The 18,219-nt window shown below is 46.1% G+C and overlaps 1 protein-coding gene and 1 non-coding gene across 2 annotated transcripts; both read left to right on the top strand.

Moving 5' to 3' along the window:
* Positions 1–5,576: 5,576 nt before the first annotated feature.
* Positions 5,577–5,649, top strand: trnav-cac (transfer RNA valine (anticodon CAC)). The gene has a single exon. It is a non-coding gene; the product is annotated as a tRNA-Val (tRNA).
* Positions 5,650–6,702: 1,053 nt separating this feature from the next.
* LOC125719922 (cytoplasmic FMR1-interacting protein 2-like) lies at positions 6,703–18,101 on the top strand. The gene is given in 14 exon segments (XM_048994817.1): positions 6,703–7,045; positions 9,866–10,012; positions 11,199–11,288; positions 12,308–12,385; positions 13,062–13,163; positions 13,273–13,454; positions 13,670–13,766; positions 14,337–14,465; positions 14,574–14,678; positions 14,785–14,876; positions 15,236–15,473; positions 17,159–17,179; positions 17,181–17,285; positions 17,655–18,101. Coding segments are annotated over 13 exon segments (1,527 nt in total). The 5' UTR covers positions 6,703–7,045; positions 9,866–9,895; the 3' UTR covers positions 17,826–18,101.
* The last annotated feature ends 118 nt before the right edge of the window (positions 18,102–18,219 follow it).

Genomic DNA, 18,219 nt, shown 5'->3' on the forward strand with positions numbered 1-18,219 from the left:
CCCCTTTGGGTCTGGTTAGGGTTAGGGCTTCCTCTGCTGCCCCCTGGAGGATGGGCTCCCCCTTTGAGTCTGGTTAGGTTTAGGGCTCCCTCTGCTGCCCCCTGGAGGATGGGCTCCCCCTTTGGGTCTGGTTCCTTCCAAGGTTTCTTCCTTCTAGAGAGTTACTCCTTCCCACCGTCACCTCTGGCTTGTCACTGGGGGCTTTGGGCAGGGATAATGTAAAGCGCTTTGAGACAAAGTAATGTGAAAATGCACTATTCAAATAAAATTGAATTGAATTGAAAGGCATGGTGGTGCAGTGGTTAGCACTGTTGCCTCACACCTCTGGGACCTGAGTTCGAGTCTCTGCCTCGGTCACATGTGTGTGCAGTTTGCATGTTCTCCCCATGTCATCGTGGGGTTTCCTCCAGGTACTCCAGTTTCCCCCCACAGTCCAAAAACATGCTGAGGCTGATTGGACTTGCTAAATTGCCCGTAGGTGTGCGTGTGTGAGTGACTGGTGTGCGACTGTGCCCTGCGATGGGCTGGCCCCCCCATCCTGGGTTGTTCCCTGCCTCGTGCCCGTTGCTTCCGGGATAGGCTCCGGACCCCCGCGACCCAGTAGGATAAGCGGTTTGGACAATGGATGGATGGATGAATTGAATCAGTTAGGGTTAGGGTTAGGGCTTTCAATTGGGATTAGGGTTTCACCCATAGAAATACAATAGTCCCCATTAAGATTTGAATACGTGTGTGGGTGTGTGTGTGTGTTTCCCCTAACAGCTGCAGGACTTACTGGTTTTGATTCTTAATAATCAATCCTATGATGGTGTGGCATCGTATCCAGGGGAAAATCCTGTCCAGTGCTTTCCGGGCCGCCTCCCTACTGTGACCCTGTACTGAGTGTATGGTTACGTAAAACAGACGATTAGATAACGGGTGGAATTTCTGCGTTATTGGCTGTGAGGGTGTCAGTCTACCAATCATTTGTTTTGTGTATCACCTATTGTTTAGTGACTGCAGTTCTATACATTTCATTGTCATTTTATTTTGATTACATGGGATTTAAAAAAAAAAAATAATAATCTGCGACCTGCTAATGCCGGAGAAGTTGTTTTCAGCGAGCTGTCTGTTCAGGGGGGACACTGAGTTCTCTTTTTTTTTTTTTTTTTGAGTTTTCAAACTTGTCGCCATGGCAACCTTTCAATCCATCATGTCTGCGAACCTTGAATCTGTCAGTCGACTCTAATGTAATGTTTCATAACAGCACCGTGGATGTTTTTTTAGTCTGTTTTACCTCAAGAGTTATGTACTTGGTAATATCTGCCCCCCTTCTGACCACTTCTCTGGGGGGGGCATAGAGCAGAAGGCTAGGCTACACCCTGCACAGGATGCCAGTCCATTGCGAATCACAGACACACACAGTTGTGCACTGGGGGCAATTTAGACACCAAATTGCCGGGACAAGATCGTACTGCGCAAAGGAACACAGGGCTGGCACAACTGCACCAAGGGTCCGTTGACAGCTATGGTTTGTTTAGCTGCTATTTTGCAACTAGTATCCTATTGAAAGTCTTGCTTTGTTTCTTCTATGGGATACGTACTTTGGGCGAAGCACGTCCAACATACTGCAACATACCAGATGAAGTCACTAATCATAGCTAATTTATGTGTGTAACTGCATATCTTTGGATTGCAGGTGAAATCTGCAGGACACACACCTTTTTTGAAAGAGATTTTGAGATTTGAACCCCTTACTCTGCAGGTAAATGGACTGCATTTATATAGCGCTTTTCTACTGTTACGAGTACTCAGAGCGCTTTACAATTCATGCCTCACATTCACCCATCCACACACCACATCCACACACTGGTGGCAGAGGCTGCCATGCAAGGCGCCAACCTGCTCACCCGGAGCAATTTGGGGTTCAGTGTCTTGCTCAAGGACACTTCGATGGAGACAAGAGGAACGAGGGCTCGAACCTGCAACCCTCCGCTTGCCGAACAATATCACTACCTCCTGCACCACCATCTGTGAGGGTACAATAAGACCCACTGAAGACTGTAGCTTTTATTTAAATTTTGTTTGCATTATAATGGGAAATGGGGACTGGGGAATTCAATTACATATGCAACAGAACCCAAATATAAATCACTGATTGCAAATACACCTGTTAAAAGAAATCATTTTCAGTTATGGGTAATTGGGTGATTATCGTGGCCGAACTCATCTCAGGATGACATCATAAACGGCAGCATTCCAAACTGTGCAACCATTCAGATGCACGTCTTTTGGCCGTTGTTTATATGCCCTGAATGCCGTCACCGATAGCATCTTGATTTATGCAGTCAAACATCTGGGGATTTTTGCGGAAATGTCACGTATGGATAATGCCTTGCATGATCTGCGATGTTTTGGGAATTGTAGTAATAATTATGTTTTTGCAGTATGCAGACGCACATTAGCGATATTGCTGTGGTGGAAGTGAAAGTCTTTTTATATTTGCACGTTGCTGAGCGAGAATGTTAGTTGTCCCTATCACAGATAGAAAACTGCCAACCCTTGTTGTTGTATTCCTTTTAGCATGCATAATGTCATTTTCCGATTTCTTGTGAAGCTGTGTGTTGTTTGTGAAAGAGAGAAATTAATTGACATGCATGTTTGATATTTATTTTGGTTTGGGATTCTTATGAACTTTGGGCAAATAAGAATGTTTGGGCAAGACCTGCGCAATATTGCTGCCCTTCTGTCGACTGGCCAGCCGGTGACGCATTGATCAAAAGAACGTAGTGACCTTTGCTGTTTGGGATTCTTCCTCTAAACCCCTCACGGAAGCCGCCGTCATCTTACGTTACGAACGGCTAATTGGAAGAAACTGGACTACTGAAAACGTGGGGAAATTGCCGCTGTTTATTACCAATGCTCCCCTCGTCGTTTAACGTTGTTCGTTGTCTACGACAGCCAAAAACCATTAACGGTTTGTTTATAGCTAGACAAAAAAGAGTGACTCATCAGACCAAAGGTCTTGCTCAAAGGTCCAGGATTTGTGCTTCATACAGCAGATAATGTACATTTGTACACTGGCCAAATATCAACCCTGACACATATTTTTTCCCGCTTTGTCAGTGTGTTGTTTTTATTAAAACTGGATCATTGACTTGCTGCTTTAGTTCTGTTAGTTTTCCAGGATGTACTTTTGTGGTGTTAGGACAATGTCTATCACGATAAGTGTCCGAACCCCCTTAACATGTTAATTTTGTGGTTTTTGCATTTGGCCACTTCTGAATTTTGCTAGTTGCATCACGTTGCTCTGAAATACCGACCTATCAAAGCGCTGATTGTACAGCTAGCTCCTACTGCTAACTAGCTTCCAACGTAACGCAAATCACTTTTGTAGCTGTTTATATTTTAGCTTTAGTTCCTTTGTATGTGTTGCTTCCCTTATTTTGTTCACCCTGTACGTTGACACAAATTGCGCATAGGAATAGACCAACTTGTCGATCCTCGAGTCCGATATATTTATCGAAATATTTTAATAAGACAGTTACTAAGGTATTAGCATGAACCCGGTGGCCGGTAGTTCGCAAGAAGCCATGGATTAATGTGCGCCTCTGGCTAATGCAGTACATGAAGAGGGAATGGATATAAACGGACATGAACAGGGTCTGTGCGCAGCTGCTGCTGCTGCTGACCCTGTGTGATACACATCTCAGCCATGAACTGAACTATACGACAGGAAAGCACGAGCTGCTGCTGTATATGTATGTAATTTGATATAAGAAGCACAGTTTAAAGACTTTAATAATGTGCAGTAGCTGTGTAGTTTTTTTTTTTGCTTCAGCTCATTTGTTGCTACAGGCCCTGTAACGCAAATTCTCTAAAGTCTGCAGGCCTAGACTGGTAGCACTACCTACAATATACCGCTTTGCAACCTTCCGTTATGCGGGGTTTTCCCTTAAATATAATTTTCAGATTGTTACATAGCTGAAGAGTTTAAGCCATCGATTAGTAACTTGTGGACTGTTCTCTGCTAGTTACATATACTGATTTAACCGAAGTCAGGCACAAACTGTAAACATGCATGCTGCATTAAGGTTTAACGCAAGGTACTTTGGTAATTTCTGTTGTTGTCTGCTCATGATAATGATTGCTAAATCCCACTTTATTTGTGTCAACATCTTTACCTTGTAGCTGTTCAGACTGAAACTTATAGCAGGACAGATTTTTTTTTTCTTCTGAAGTAGAATTTTACAGCTTCCGATACAGTATCACCACTTCTCCCCTTATCTGTTGAGTAACTAGCTTTTATTGCCTTGAAATGGAATGGGATACAGTAGATAAAATAACGGTAGTCTGGCCCAGGTCACCGGGATATTTGTAATGACACCCAGGTAGAGAATATACGTTACATGAATGCATTTTGTTTGGTCTAAACAGATACTTTATAGCGGTCCCTGGTTAAATTAAAGGCACACATCTCCATCTGGTGAAAAGCTCGTGTATTGCATCTTGTAGGTCGACTTTTGTCCCAAACATGCGCATTTGAAACATTTAAAAAAATTTATTAAATTTATTTGTTGAGGTTTGTCCATTTGAAAAGGACAAATATTTACACAAGTTTGCTAAAGCCGCTTTCGTCACAATTGCCACAATTGTTTGTGTTGCTTTTGCTGGGTCTGTCTCTGGAACTTTTTATTATTTTTTTATTTTGACATCAAATATTTTGCCTGGTTAAGCAACAACAAACAAACGGGCAGACAGGTATAAACATTTGCACACCAATTCGTCAAAACTAAATTTGTAAGAACGTAGTTGTTACAATAGTCATTCACTGTTAATCTCCAAGTCTCCGTGTTCCAGCTGCATTTTAATCATCTTTAATTAATTAACTGGATAATCAAAGGTGGACGGATGGATAAACGGATATATCTAGTCCATGTACCTTTGGTTCACTAATACACAGAAAATGTATGAATTCAAGGAAAGAGGCGGAACAACGATCTGTGCGCTGCGTTTGCCAGCCAGCGAGATGGGATTTTCCTCCCTGCTTGTTTTAATGAGAATCTTTTGTTACGTTTATTTTATCTAAACGTTTTTATCCAAAGCCACGTACGTTTGAGAAAGCAGGATCAATCTCCGGGGGCAGTTTGGTCACCAAGGGCCCAGGGATAAAGTCACACTGTATTCTATAGATGTTGGGAGTTGGTTACATGTTCGATTAAAAGACGAAATAGAATTAGGATAATTATTCTTCGAGCCACGTGCTTTCAGTAGTCGCTTATCCAGGTACAATCGGAGTAGATTTTATTTTTACCGCAAATCGTGTTGAAAACCGTATTAACGTTGAATTTATCTGTATGCTCTTTAGTCATATTTTTTTGGTTAAAATTGTAAATTACAAATGAAACAAACAAAATGTCGTCACTTTTTGTGAAAAAAGAAAACTGATGATAACTGAGGTTTAACAAAGTAACATTCTTCATCTAAAAAAATCCATGATATTATGAAATACGTTAAAAATGCGATGATTATTAATTCGATCGTCACTAAAACGAAGAATGAGTAAATAGTCGATTGTGTAACACACTCCTCCGTCAGTTTCCGTAGTGTAGTGGTTATCACGTTCGCCTCACACGCGAAAGGTCCCCGGTTCGAAACCGGGCGGAAACACTTATTACTTTTGAGCATGTCTGTTTTAAAATAACCCAAATATAAATAATGAAGCAAAAGAAGGCTAAGAAGTAGGTAGATAGATACTTTATTAATCCCAAAGGAAATATATGTGACAGTTATATAAATGTATTTTCACATTTTTATGGACGGAATGGCCCCTGATGCAGTGTGTTCCCCCACTGCCGAGTTGCCAAGTGTTGCGGTTCCCCAATGATAACTTTTGCCGAGAAATACATTTTACCGACCGGGGGAGGGGCGCATACCCCCCCCCCCCCCCAAGATAGTGCCCCGTATGCCAGATGGCCGGTTCTACGCTGTCTGGGGCCCATATTGTCCCACCTGTTACAAGATATCGCTAGTATTGTATTATACTTCTCCTTTTTTACCATATGTATCTCTGCCGCTACATTACTACTAAATGCATTCTCTCTATTTTACATGCAGTTAAATGAATATTTGTGGTCTAGATAGAGTATAGCACTACTGAAAACAATGGAGGTAATACTTAGTAGTGGAATATCTATCCACCCATCCATCCATCCATTTTCTGTAACCGCTCGTCCTGTTCACGGTCGCGGGGGTCCGGTGCATGGTTACCGGCGCAAGGCGAGTGGAATATCACAAACGACAATTCCGATCTGAGTATATATAGCGGGATCATAGTGGTGAACTGCAGCGAATGGCCGCCATATATAGCGTAGGTATATCTATGGACGCAGATGGTGCGAGATCAGTCCGTGCTGCACTCAGCTGTAATTACAATGACAATTATCAATATCAATAACACAGCGAAAGGCGTAGAAACCAGTGTTGAAAAGGTGCAAGACTATCATAAAAATAACGAAATCACATATCAAAATGGGATTAGACGCTACGTCAGCCAGTAAAGATTTTCAGTGGAAGGCTTAAATAACCTTGGTTCGTTGATTCGTTTGTCCTTTCAAGGGCACGCTTTACATATGTGTGTTTTTTTAGTGAGCTGGCTGGTAAGTACTTATAGGCTTTGTCATTTAGTGATGCAAAATGCAATAGCTGCCAAAAGGCGGATGAAGCCTTTGGGCGACTATGGGAGAGCAGCTGCGCCTTTGTGGGTCTTTGTCGCTTTAAGAAACGCGCTTGAAGGCTTTTTTTGTTCTTCTCGTGTAATTGATCGCTGAACTGTGAGCCTGTTTTGGGGCCGGAGACCCGTGCCGAAACACGGAGGAGCCGCTATATTTGAAGGAAATTGTATTTGCAGCCATTTCCCCCCCATTTTCTGTTTCGCAGGTTTAGCGTAAAAGGCTGAATAACGGCGCCGCTTTGAGACCCAGCACCATCCCAAATCCGGGTGATGCTGCGGCACAGCCCCTTCCCCCAGTAGCGGCACCGGCTAATGGACCAGCAGAACCAGCGGGTACGTGTAATTGCATGCAACTTGTGTGGCCGGCACGCAATGGACATTTTACAGCGATAAACCCGCGGATATTTTAATGCATTTGCTGCATGGAAGCTGCGCCGGTCCCCACTGCGATGCCATGCTTGTGTTGCAAAAACGAACTAAAACGGGGTTATGCGATACAGATGAATAATCCGGTTAATGTATACAGAAATGTATATGAAATTCATTTGGATAATTTCTCACATTATAACGGTATGTAACGGGTAGCCTGTTTGAGTAGTGCTGGTAGATAAACCCTAGCATCTACGGATTTTGGATTGGGTGGGGTGATGGTGCATTGAATGTGTAAGGTCGGGCGTTTTTAACGCAGGTCTAAGCTGTTTTTCAATTAAATGTATTTTATTGGTTATAGCCGTATTTCAGGCGCATACAACGGCGCCGTCTTAATGTTGACCTCACCCGTGACACGCCGCTTACTGGATTCATGAACAACTACAGAGCAATGATTTGATGATGAATTTACATTTTTTTGGGGGGTGCAATTTCAACGCCTGTTGTAACATAAAAAAAATCCAATATATGTTATTCCTTTACCACAGATGAATACGTGCACAAATATTTGACAGCGTTCTACGTACGCACTATGTCCTGAATTATTCATGTTATTCATATGTATATGTATAACAATGAATATGCACGCAAAAGATATTTGTCACCTCAAATGGTTAACTTTTAAAGCCAAGGGCGATGCAACAACAATGTTGCAATTGTCTACCCAAAACTCAAATCAGTAATGTTCAGCAGAGTTAATGTAACATTAAAAGTGCTAATATTATATATTAAGATTGTTTACATAGTCCTACCTAATGCCATAAACACTCCAAGTGGTAAATGAACACTATTAAACATCAATGTAAAAACTCCAATCATGTATTTAAAAAAATTACCAAATCAATTCAAGTAAATTCTTTAAAAAGGATCGGAGAATATTTCTTGAATAGCACGAGCGGAATGAGAAAAGTGATTAATTATCTTCTTATTTAGTGATAATGGAAGTGTGCCCTTATTCAGGAAGATAACACAATTATTCTCACTGAAACTTAGACTTGCTCTCATATCAGATTTCCCTGTGGGTGATATTTGTGTGCAGGGTTTGTCTGATGTGAGGTTTATATCATGTTTGTACGGCTCGCTTTCCTCCCTGACGGCTGCGTGCCCCTCATGTAGCATCTGCCTTGCTGCCTTGGACACAAGCATCTCCCAAACAAATAAATAACTTCATTGTAGTCAAATGTATCTATGTGGTTTGGGAATAAATACACACTATCATTTATTATCATAATAGATACTTGATGTTGTTGCTGTCCCTGTTATGAATATTGTTTATATTCCACAACTGTAAGTCTGCACCAGTGGCATTGGTTGCAAAAAAAAATTGGTAAAAGTGTAATCGATGTAGAACTGAACTGCAAGAGAAATGAATGAAAAATGGTAAGAGGAGCAGGCGTTAATGAATGCATACGCTGGCATTTATCTCCTACCAAACCGCTCGAGTGAATCTTGATTGTCTGTTTGATTTATGTGCTTTTGTCTGATGTGAGGAAAGTCTCAACTTTATTAACTGTGTGTTGATGCTCAGTTTCGCCTGGACGGACAAATTAGCCGTCTTTATGTTCCTGGGTGGAATTTAAAACTCACTGTTGGTTTCGTTGGGATTTCATGAGTGTTAGGCTTCTATTTACTATGGACAATATAGCTAGAAGATTTTATCCAATCATTCAGTGGAAAACAGGAATCGGCCCCATATAGGATTGATGGATGGATGGATTGATTGATGGATGGATAGATGGATGGATGGTTTAATAGACAGACAGACAGACAGACATATTTTATTGATCCCAGTGGGAAATTCAGCAACTTTTTACTGGGAAATAGCAGTATAGCGGGTAACAGGAATGTGTGAACAAAATGTCAAATTGCGAATATATTGTAAAATGTATAGCTAGATGCAGTGGGTGTCGTCGCTTCAGCAGACTGGATTTGACTTTTGAGAAAGTCTTTCTCATGACCGATGGTGTCGGTCCGCCCCCCCCCCCCCCCCCCGAACCCCCCCATAAGTACAGCAGTCTGTCCACTGATGGTGTCTGAAGCGGCTCCCTGGCAGGATGTGATGCTGTAAACACCGGAATTTAATTTCACAGCTGGCAGACGGGCCTCGCACCGCTCTCATGTAAATCTCACTCTCCCTCACTGCAGAGTAATTCCTGATTGCGGTACCAGAAGTGCTGCTGAATTTTGTGAGCGGCGGTTGAAGTCTTGCAGGTTTTTTTATTTTTACTTGAATTTATTTAATGGCTGCCCACTTCGCCGCATTCTCTCGAGGCACTTGAAATGCGCTGGACACAAGGGAGCGATCGCATGGATTTTACTGTATTTTTTTTTTATTGCTCCTTATCATATTTTATAGTCTTTACACCCCTCACAGACGGTTATGTGATTATTGGCAAATATCCGTATCAGTGGTGATTTATAAAAGATTAGTCATGCTGCTGGACATTTTACAGATGGATTTCACGCAGAATAAGGCTCATATTCACTTTGTTCCTAACAGACTTATTAAGAACTGAAACTTGAATTTATGTCATCGGTATTTTTTTCCCATACACTGTGCGTTAATTTTTTTTTCTCTGCTGTGTGACATCATTTCCTGTTGGTGGTGGTGGGGCTTCTGGGTTGTATTTTATATATGTTGGAAAAAGATGAACAGGTATAAGAACCTTAAACGGGGTTTGTGACTGCGCTGGGCTGTGACACGTGCTGCGGCTTCCCTTTCAGACAGCACCGTGAAGTGAACTTTTCGCTATCATGACGACCCAAGTTACCCTCGAAGATGCTCTGTCCAACGTGGACCTGCTGGAGGAGCTGCCGCTCCCAGACCAGCAGCCCTGCATCGAGCCCCCCCCCTCCTCCATCATGTACCAGGTACGCATCAGGAGGTCCCAGGTCACCACTCGTCATTATCTACTGTGGACCAAAAAGTTCTCTGCATGGGACGGTAAAGTCAGTCGGGCACTGGATCCTCGGACAGTATCAAGACTTTAACTGTTAATTCTTTGTGGCATTTGAGGATTCTTGTCGATTTAATATTTATTAATGTGAGTGTGAGTGCACCCTGTGATGTGCTGGTCCCCCCAGCTGTGTTTTACAGACTTAAGAATTAAGAATCTGATGAGATATGTGTCCGGTGTTCATCTGGTGCACTGATGGACGTGTGTCCGGCGTTCGCCTGGTGCACTGATGGATGCGTGTCCGGCGTTCGCCTGGTGCACTGATGGACGCGTGTCCGGCGTTCGTCTGGAGCACTGATGGACGTGTGTCCGGTGTTCGCCTGGTCCACTGATGGACGTGTGTCCGGTGTTCGCCTGGTGCACTGATGGACGCGTGTCCGGCGTTCGTCTGGAGCACTGATGGACGCGTGTCCGGCGTTCGTCTGGAGCACTGATGGACGCGTGTCCGGCGTTCGTCTGGAGCACTGATGGACGCGTGTCCGGCGTTCGTCTGGAGCACTGATGGACGCGTGTCCGGCGTTCGTCTGGAGCACTGATGGACGCGTGTCCGGCGTTCGTCTGGTACACTGATGGACGCGTGTCCGGCGTTCGCCTGGTCCACTGATGGACGCGTGTCCGGCGTTCGCCTGGTCCACTGATGGACGTGTGTCCGGCGTTCTTCTGGTTGCCCTGATGGACGTGTGTCCGGCGTTCTTCTGGTTGCCCTGATGGACGCGTGTCCGGCGTTCGCCTGGTCCACTGATGGACGCGTGTCCGGCGTTCGCCTGGTCCACTGATGGACGCGTATCCGGCGTTCGTCTGGTCCACTGATGGATGCGTGTCCGGCGTTCGCCTGGTCCAGTGATGGACGTGTTTCCGGCGTTCGTCTGGTGCACTGATGGACGTGTTTCCGGCGTTCGTCTGGTGCACTGATGGACGTGTTTCCGGTGTTCGTCTGGTCCACTGATGGACGTGTGTCCGGTGTTCGTCTGGTCCACTGATGGACGTGTGTCCGGTGTTCGTCTGGTCCACTGATGGACGTGTGTCCGGTGTTCGTCTGGTGCACTGATGGACGTGTGTCCCGTGTTCGTCTGGTGCACTGATGGATGTGTATTCCACAGGCTAATTTCGACACCAACTTTGAGGACAGGAACGCATTCGTCACCGGGATCGCCCGCTACATCGAACAGGCCACCGTCCACTCCAGCATGGTGAGCACCACAGGCAGGCGGGGTCTCTGAGCGAGATTCTCTGGGATGGGTTTCATAAGGGTGGGTTTCCCAGAAGCTCCCATTAGCAGCTGGCATAGTCAGGCCCATTCAGCCGCATGGTTCCGACTATGTGAGTCGCTAACGTAGTTAGCCAGCATGCTAACGCAGCCCGCGACAGTGAAGCCAGTGACCCGGCAAAGCCAGTGACCCGGTAAAGCCAGTAGGGCGTATGATTGGCTGAAAGTCAGACTGGAGCACCGGGGTGTCAAAGCAAGGGGCCATTTATAGCCCTGCTGTGCCTCGGGCTTCTGCCGTCTGCGACCCCCACACCACAAAAGCGCAGGGGGTTTCCTTTTCTGTTTATGTTGCTTCTAATGAGGCTTAATGAAGAGCTTTCAAAGGGGTGGAAATGCGAGCAGCGTTGGTGTTACTAGGTAACATCTTGTTGAGTTTGAATATGTTAGGTAAAGGTGTTAAAGAAGGGGATGTCATATCTTATGTTACATGTGAATGTTACAGTGTTTCTCAACCCAGTCTATGAGGACCCCCCCCAGCCAGTCCACGTTTTTGGTCTCTCCCAACTCCCAGCACACCTGTTCCAGGTGTTCGGTGATCTCGATTGGCTGGGAGATGGAAGGGACCAAAAGTGTGGGCTGTCTGGGGGTCCCAGAGAACTGTAGGGAGAAACACTGATTTTGGCTATATGGTGATTCAGTGGGCGGAATCTCTGAGCTGTGGGTTGGAGCCTGACCTTCTGCCCTCTGATCATGCAGAGTATAGAGTGCGGGTGAATCAGTTTCTGTAATTGAGCAAGTCTGTGTATGACTGTCTGGTTCAGGGTGTCTGTCACACTGGTCACCTGCTTTTGTTGGAAAAAAAAACACGCAATTGGTCACTAGTAGGGTGCAGAGTGGCACGTTTCAGGTTTGGTGGGATGTTAAGTTTCCGTAGCCCAGACAGCTAACATAAGCACTCGGTTAAAGTTCACTGGGTTCCTGACGGTTTCTTTGTCCCCCAAGAACGAGATGCTGGAGGAGGGCCAAGAGTACGCAGTCATGCTGTATACCTGGCGAAGCTGCTCTCGTGCCATTCCACAGGTAACATCGCCCTGGTTCACCGCCACTTCCTGTTTCGGGTAACAGTTTCCTGTTTAGGGGGGATGGGGACGTGAATTTTCATTTATACGGGGTGGTTTGGGGGGTACTAATTAATATTCGTGAGAGAAGACTCCTGATTGGACAGTGAACATGCTCAGGCATTCACTGGCCAATCAGGTGGCACGGAGATTCATGATGAGGACGGGGTGGGGAGGGACAATACTGTCGGTGAGCTTTATAAATAAGGCCATTAACTGAGGCAAAAATAATGGCAAAAAGAAATTAAAATAGACACCTAGTGGCTGTCATGCTCATAACTCAGGTCGACATGTTCGTAAACATTACTGGAAAAAACAGATCAAATTGCCTTTATGCCGGGAGAAACGACGGGTGAACAGTATTATTTCTGTAAGATTCACCTGTCTCCTCCTCGTAAATCGGGCTGTGGCATTGCCCACTGTTTGGTGCCATGTTGGTATTGTGCATTTGCTAACTTTTACAAATACGTAGCAATAAATCATGGCGTGTGACTCCTGGGTAGGCGATTTTCTCAGTCAACATCCATGGTTGAATATGTAAAGCCCTGAACTTGTGGTGAAATCAGTAAGCTGGTGAAGTGTTTCTGTGGATGGCCGACGGAGCGATGAATGTGACCGTGTCCTCTGGTCTTTAATAGGTGAAGTGCAACGAGCAGCCCAACCGAGTAGAGATCTACGAGAAGACAGTAGAGGTTTTAGAACCTGAAGTTACCAAGCTCATGAAATTCATGTACTTCCAGGTAATAATCCCGGGCTTCCCAAAGGCCGTGTTTTCCCATGCAAACAGAAAGTTTGGCTGCATGGCTGAGAGGCTTGACGGGGTTGAATTTCCGCCCTCTTGGCCCATAGAGGAAGGCCATCGAACGCTTCTGCAATGAAGTCAAGCGTCTCTGTCATGCCGAGAGGAGGAAGGACTTTGTGTCCGAGGCCTACTTGCTGACGCTTGGCAAGTTCATCAACATGTTTGCCGTGCTGGACGAGCTGAAGAACATGAAGTGCAGCGTGAAGAATGACCACTCTACATACAAGAGGTGCGCGTTTGCAAGCGTGGGCTACCTTCTCAGCTCCCCCCCCCCATGCCGGCTCATGTTAGCGACCAGCTAGCGACACACCATCTCTTAGCAACTTGAGGCCCAGATATACACCAGGTTTCCACCTCGATTTGGTTGAGAGGTTTTATATGATGACTCATATATATATATATATATATATGCAGTCCTCTTACATGACGTCTGATTTCATGCAGGGCGGCCCAGTTTCTGAGGAAAATGGCCGACCCGCAGTCTATCCAGGAGTCTCAGAACCTGTCCATGTTCTTGGCCAATCACAACAGGATCACGCAGGTGGGCTTCCTCGCATACAGCACGGCTTTCCGTCGTTCTCCATCCTACGCCGCATGTCCCAGTTTGCTGTCGCTTGTTGTTGCTTCCCTGCTCTGAGAGGTGTCGGGGGTCTGAGTACGCTTGTGGCTACATCCACACTGCTACGTTTGCGTGTAAAAACAGTTTTCAAGCGAAAACGATCTCCATCCGTATGACGTAGCTATTAGCCTAAGTTGGGCATGCGTGCATCGACCCAGTGATCGGTAAATTAGTTTCTTTTTGCGCAAATATGTAGCAGTCAGACTGTGCAACATGCTGTTTAGCTGCATACAGGTCAGCAAAGCAGCCCCTTCATATCTGCCTTGTTGGAATACTGTTTACTTCCGTGTAGGGTGACCAGGTGACCAATCAGAGGATGAGAGGGTCATGTGATGAGCAGGGACCAATTAGGGCACTTTCACTCATCCACACTGTAACACAGTCTTGAGTTTTTAAACAAAAACACAGTAGCGGGGACGCCCTCAAACGCATACGGAACTTTAGCCAGTGTTTTATCGCGACTGGACATGCTTCATTGTCTTCTCCATCCAGTGTCTTCACCAGCAACTGGAGGTGATCCCAGGTTACGAGGAGCTACTGGCCGACATCGTCAACATCAGCGTGGACTATTACGAGAACAAAATGTACCTCACTCCCAGCGAGAAGCACATGCTGCTGAAGGCCAGTCATCGCAGAGGCTGAGAGACGCCTCCATCTCCCTGCTGTTTCTCGTGGTGTTCTCCACACGTGTGAGGCTCACCACGGTTTCCCCATCCGCCCACGTTGCAGGTCATGGGCTTCGGGCTGTACCTGATGGACGGCAACGTCAGCAACATCTACAAACTGGACGCCAAGAAGAGGATAAACCTCAGCAAGATTGACAAGTTCTTCAAGGTGTGATCTGACGTTCGTGATCCGTCCCCTAGTAAAAAAAAAAAAATTCTTTCCTCTGACGGCAGTAGTCATTCTTAAGGTTTGTCTTCGTACTGTCATCTCCTAGCAACTCCAAGTCGTTCCCCTGTTTGGGGACATGCAGATCGAATTGTCCCGATACATCGAGACCAGCGCCCATTATGAGGAAAACAAGTCCAAGTAAGTGGAAAGATATTTAAAGTGAGCAGAGTGGGGGGGGGGGGCATGTTCAGGGGTGTCTCAGACTAGTAAAACTCTTTGCCTGCGATCAGGGGCTTACTGGTTCAAATCCCAGACAAATGTCACCCTTATCACCCACTATTGTTCCAGGGACTGCTATCGCGATTGTAGAACCAGTTTAAATTTGCCACACAAATAGTGCTTATGTACTAACTGGACTGAGTGAGTTTTGGAAATTCCTCTTCTCTTCTCATTTTGGTGAAAAACGAATCAGTTTGTGGGTACGAGCAAAGGAAGTGTTCCAATGACGTCGGTTGTTTCTGTCTCCCCACGCCCCCCCCCCCCCCCCCCCCCCCCAGGTGGACATGCACCCAGAGCAGCATCAGCCCACAGTATAACCTGTGTGAGCAGATGGTGCAGATCCGTGACGACCACATCCGCTTCATCTCGGAGCTGGCGCGCTACAGCAACAGCGAGGTGGTGACCGGCTCGGGCCTGGACAGCCAGAAGTCCGACGAGGAGTACAGGGAGCTCTTCGACCTGGCGCTCAGGGGCCTGCAGCTGCTGTCCAAGTGGAGCAGCCACGTCATGGAGGTGGTACGTATCACCTGGGGCTCTGGGCTCCGGAGCGCGCGACGGACAGGGACCCTAAAGGCTGATTTATGCTTCTGTGTCAAATCAATGCTGTAAGTACGTTGTAACCCTGGTCTTATGTCTGGGCTACATCCCACTGATTGAAAACGAAGCGCTATTTATATCTAACGTTAAATAACTCGCCCTGGGCATCGTAGCAACAGATCTACAAAACACTCAGGATGCCAGCGCCGATTTCACTTACCGCCATTAAGGTTATTCATACTTTACAAGGTTAAAAAAAGGGCAGTTAGTAGACACTAACTTTATAAGGGTAAATGCATAAAGAGCATAAATGTAGCGGCTCACCATTTTTCCGAAGTTTGTAGCAGCATAAACATACACAAGATAAATGGATACTTTGTTAAATGTTTGTTTGTTTTTTTTCAATTGCGTGATTCAACAATTCAATGTATCATAGTGTGGAAAGACAATAAATGTCACATCCGAAACTATGTATCACGTAGCGTTTTAGCGGGATAATTGCCGGGCGACACGGATACAGCAGCGCACAAGTATAAATACTCATAACGACGTTGGCCACTTGCGTAGCCTCGACGCAGAGCTATAATCAGCCTTTCCTGGCCTCATTTCATACTCCACTGCATGTATTTATCATTTGTTTACTCGCTCCTGTTTTGCATTGTTTGTCTTGCATTTGCACTTTTGTTTGGCCTTTTGGTGAAGGAATCTCAACAAGGGGGTCATGGGGGTGCATAAACTTGTGCGCACTTGACTGTTTGCTTTTGGAAAACTCAGACGCAACCTTCTGCCTCCTGAATTTTTTTGTTCTAAATCGTTGAAGCTCGGCTTGTGCTGCATACTGCGATTTGGCTGATGCTGTCCATGACGCGGCATTAAAAATACAGTCTAAAAATAGTCTATTGGTAGATTTCCAATCGCAGCAGTCAGTAAGTAACACTTGCTTCGCCTAAAAAAACGCGGTTTAAAAAAAAAAAACATGGATATAATTCCATCCATCCATCCATTTTCCAAACCGCTTATCCTACTGGGTCGCGGGGGTCCGGAGCCTATCCCGGAAGCAATGGGCACGAGGCAGGGAACAACCCAGGATGGGGGGGCCAGCCCATCGCAGGGCACACTCACACACCATTCACTCACACATGCACACCTACGGGCAATTTAGCAACTCCAATTAGCCTCAGCATGTTCTTGGACTGTGGGGGGAAACCGGAGTACCCGGAGGAAACCCCACGACGACATGGGGAGAACATGCAAACTCCACACACATGTGACCCAGGCGGAGACTCGAACCCCGGGTCCCAGAGGTGTGAGGCAACAGTGCTAACCACTGCACCACCATGCCGCCCCCATGGACATAATTTTCCTTTAAATTTCATATTTTTGTAATTGTTCATCGCTCCATTCTTCAGGTTTGCAGTCCAAAAGAATAAGGCTAAAATGATAAGGATGAGTAATAAAATATACACACAAAATTTTATGTTACAAATAAATATTACTATAGAGTAAATGGAGAAATAGTTCACAGATGGGGTGCGGATCTGGTTAATGCGGCTGCTCTGGGGAAGAAGCTATTGTGTCCTGATGTGGTGGTTCCCTTTGGGGGGAGCTTTGCTGGTCTTGCAACCATGGTCTTCCCAGGGGTGACACAGACGTTCTTTTCCCAGTACTCCTGGAAGCTGGTCCACCCCGACCGACAAGTTCTGCAACAAGGACTGCCCCGGCACGGCGGAGGAGTACGAGAGAGCCACGCGCTACAACTACACCAGCGAGGAGAAGTTCGCCCTGGTGGAGGTGAGGCGTGGTTCCGGCTGGGGGGGCTTCCTGCTCGTTCCCGGGCACGTCGCCACGGGCCTTGGGTCCGGTCCAGCCCGACAGAGCTCAGCTTTAATACGCAATTACAGCCTGCATGGAGCGCTGTAGGGCTGTTTCTCCACTGCGAAATGGGTTTAACCTCATTAGAGTGTATCCAGGGCTTCCAGGAGATACGATGGAGGTTCCTGCACTGCAAATCCTCTGTCCTCTGTGACTGTGACTCTTTATACTCGATTGGTCGGTTGAAACAAAATCTCGGTGTGGATTTTTACTTTCTTGACCTGAACTACCTCTTGTCTTTTATGACTGCCGTCTCGCATCCATGGTTCCACTTGCCCCGCTTTGCAGGTCATCGCCATGATAAAGGGCCTCCAGGTTCTCATGGGCCGCATGGAGAGCGTCTTCAACCAGGCCGTCCGGAACACCATCTACGCAGAGCTGCAGGACTTCGCACAGATGACCTTGAGGGAGCCCCTGCGACAGGCTGTACGCAAGAAGAAGAACGTCCTCATTAGGTAGCGCGGTAGCTCCGTCCTAGGACCCTGTGCCATGTAGGCGTCCGTGCAGGTGCCAGAGATAAAAATCGTGTTCACTAATAATCATAAAATGAAACGGTCAGCAAACACAATTTATGGAACCTAATCGGAGGGCCCAGGAGTATGAGGTCAGTGGTGACATCCTTCTGCTCGCTCATAAATGTCCTTCACGGCCATCCGTCTTCCAGGATTGCTGATCCGTAATAGTGTTGTGCAGCCTATCTCAGAGAAGAAGGCAGCAGGGCACCGTGGAGGATGCCAGTCAATTACTGGGTGCACACACACGCACACACACACGCACACACACATAACGGATCCACCTGTAACAGGATAATAATATTACAGTAATAAAATCACTGGCATTGCTGTGTGAATCA

The sequence above is a fragment of the Brienomyrus brachyistius genome, chromosome 24, assembly GCF_023856365.1.
Source record: "Brienomyrus brachyistius isolate T26 chromosome 24, BBRACH_0.4, whole genome shotgun sequence".
NCBI classification, from domain to species: domain Eukaryota; kingdom Metazoa; phylum Chordata; class Actinopteri; order Osteoglossiformes; family Mormyridae; genus Brienomyrus; species Brienomyrus brachyistius.